Source organism: Cyprinodon variegatus, unplaced genomic scaffold, assembly GCF_000732505.1.
Source record: "Cyprinodon variegatus isolate N-32 unplaced genomic scaffold, C_variegatus-1.0 Scaffold169, whole genome shotgun sequence".
NCBI classification, from domain to species: domain Eukaryota; kingdom Metazoa; phylum Chordata; class Actinopteri; order Cyprinodontiformes; family Cyprinodontidae; genus Cyprinodon; species Cyprinodon variegatus.
This window is the reverse complement of record NW_015150622.1, coordinates 1,546,271-1,548,347: the sequence shown is the minus strand read 5'-3', so window position 1 is coordinate 1,548,347 and position 2,077 is coordinate 1,546,271. Positions and strand designations below refer to the sequence as shown.

At 33.8% G+C, this 2,077-nt stretch overlaps 1 protein-coding gene across 3 annotated transcripts in view; it reads left to right on the top strand.

Annotated features, from left to right (window-relative positions):
* The window catches only part of LOC107086986 (serine/threonine-protein kinase BUR1-like), a 13,089-nt gene that overhangs the window by 8,040 nt on the left and 2,972 nt on the right, over nt 1-2,077 (top strand). For all 3 annotated transcript variants that reach the window (XM_015378305.1, XM_015378303.1, XM_015378304.1), the window contains one exon: nt 522-591. In XM_015378305.1, coding sequence (XP_015233791.1) covers nt 522-591 — 70 coding nt within the window. The remainder of the gene's footprint in view (nt 1-521; nt 592-2,077) is intronic.

Genomic DNA, 2,077 nt, shown 5'->3' with positions numbered 1-2,077 from the left:
ATCTTAATCATGAAAAGCTTTGTTTGTTTTATGGGACACCACACCAAACCAACTAAAATAACAATTAAATAGTGTGAATCAGTGGGTGTTGTTTTAGAGCGACCAACTCAACTTTGACTCCGAAACCTAATTTAAATCTGTAGCAAGACTTGAAAATTCATGTTTCCAAGCTCAGACTGACCGGACATCTTGCCAACTAGAGGGGAAATAAATGTTGTATTCTATGTGAAAACCAGGTTAATTTTACACCAACAAAAATGAATAAAAGCTATGACTGCAGAGAAAGCCAGTTCTTCACTCTACTGACCTCAGAGCCCTTTCTATTTTTAACAAAAAAAGGGCAAAAATGTTTTTCCTCTTAATTTCACAATTGTGCAAAACTTTCTATGATACACATTAATTAGAAGTGTAATGTATAGACAAGTTGTTTTTGTTAAAAGGCTCTATTTTTTTTTCTTTTATTTCATTGCAGTGTAATGATATTATACATTTGTAACCTATAATCATCAATCATTTTCCAGACCTGTTAATGAGATGCATGACGGCAGCAGACCTCCACGGCTGCCTTTCAGGAGACCAGGACCAATGCAAGTACGTAAATGTAGGATAAAACTATACATGCATTGATGTAGGCATGTTTAATTTGTTTGAGGAATCGAATGACTATGGATTAGGTATCATTAAGGGTTTATGGATACTACTGCTTTAATTTATACTTATCAATATGGTGTTTATATTGCTACAGTTATCAATACTTTTTGTTATAATCAAAATGAGCCATTGAAAATAATTAAGCACTGACTGTTTTTTTTTTTTAACATTTAGAACAAAACAACACATGGAATAAAAGTTCAACTAACTTGAATATAAAACACTACATGCGTAACATTACATAGCTAAAATACTATCCAATCCAACTTTATTTATTCAGCACTTTAAAAACCAACAGGACCACAGTGCTGCACAAAAGCAAAAATCCACGCACAACCTCATACTATATCTTTGAGTACGTTGTATTTTTGTTGCAGTGAGGACTATAAAAGATTAGAAATACAAAGTGATTAAATCACTTGAAATATGCTTTAACTAAAAAAATATGAACTTGGTTCAGGTAAAATATAAAATAAATAACACTACATAGATATATATTATCTAATTTAACTAAAGAATAGCAGGGTCACCCAGTGAGGATGAGGTGAGAGGCTGTGTGTGAAACAATTAGTGAAAATTTAAGTGTGACAGTAAAAAAACGAATGGGTCTGAAACAGTTGCTAAATATAGTAACGGAATAAATTTACAGTGTTGAGGATAAAAGAGATCAAAATCTGAGAGCAGGGGTCTGTTTCATGAAGCAGGTTTAACAAACTCTGATTAAAATCCTCAACACTAGATTGATATAGCCTAAAGTTGAGTTTTCAGCTTCACAAGGGCTGCTATGAAATAGTTTAATCAACTCTTAGTAGGTCCACTCAGAGTTGGACACGTACGTAACAAGTATGAAAAGCCATTATCAGTGGAGCCCCGATTTGACGAGTCACCATGACGACAGGCATCGGGAAGTGCCCATGGCAACCCACTGAAACTAGAGATTTAAATGAAGAATTGGAAAAAATAAATAATAGGGTAATGTGTTTTAAAGGAAAGAAAGGAGAGAAAGATGGTGGAGATGGTTGCTGGAGTTCATGCATAGCTTTAAATGTAGTGTGTTATGGCAGGCTGTTTTTACATTTTTTATTTTTTTAAATAAATCTCCTGTCATGCCATTTGCAGAATATCAAAATTACACTCCTTGACCTAACAAATAATATATTTTATAAATGAAATTTTTGCAGTGGAAACCAAATTTCAGAATGCAAAAAACAAAATTATACTAGTAAGAATTAGGTTTTATATACCGTATTTTCACGACCATAAGGCGCACCGTACTAAAAGGCGCAGTCTCAGTTATGTGTGCCATTTCTGTATTTAACACACACATAAGGCGCACCGGACTATAGGGCGCCTTTTTTTATATACAGGTACATGTCCTCTACTACCTTTAAATACCTCTACTGCGTATTTAAAAATACAGCGGGGG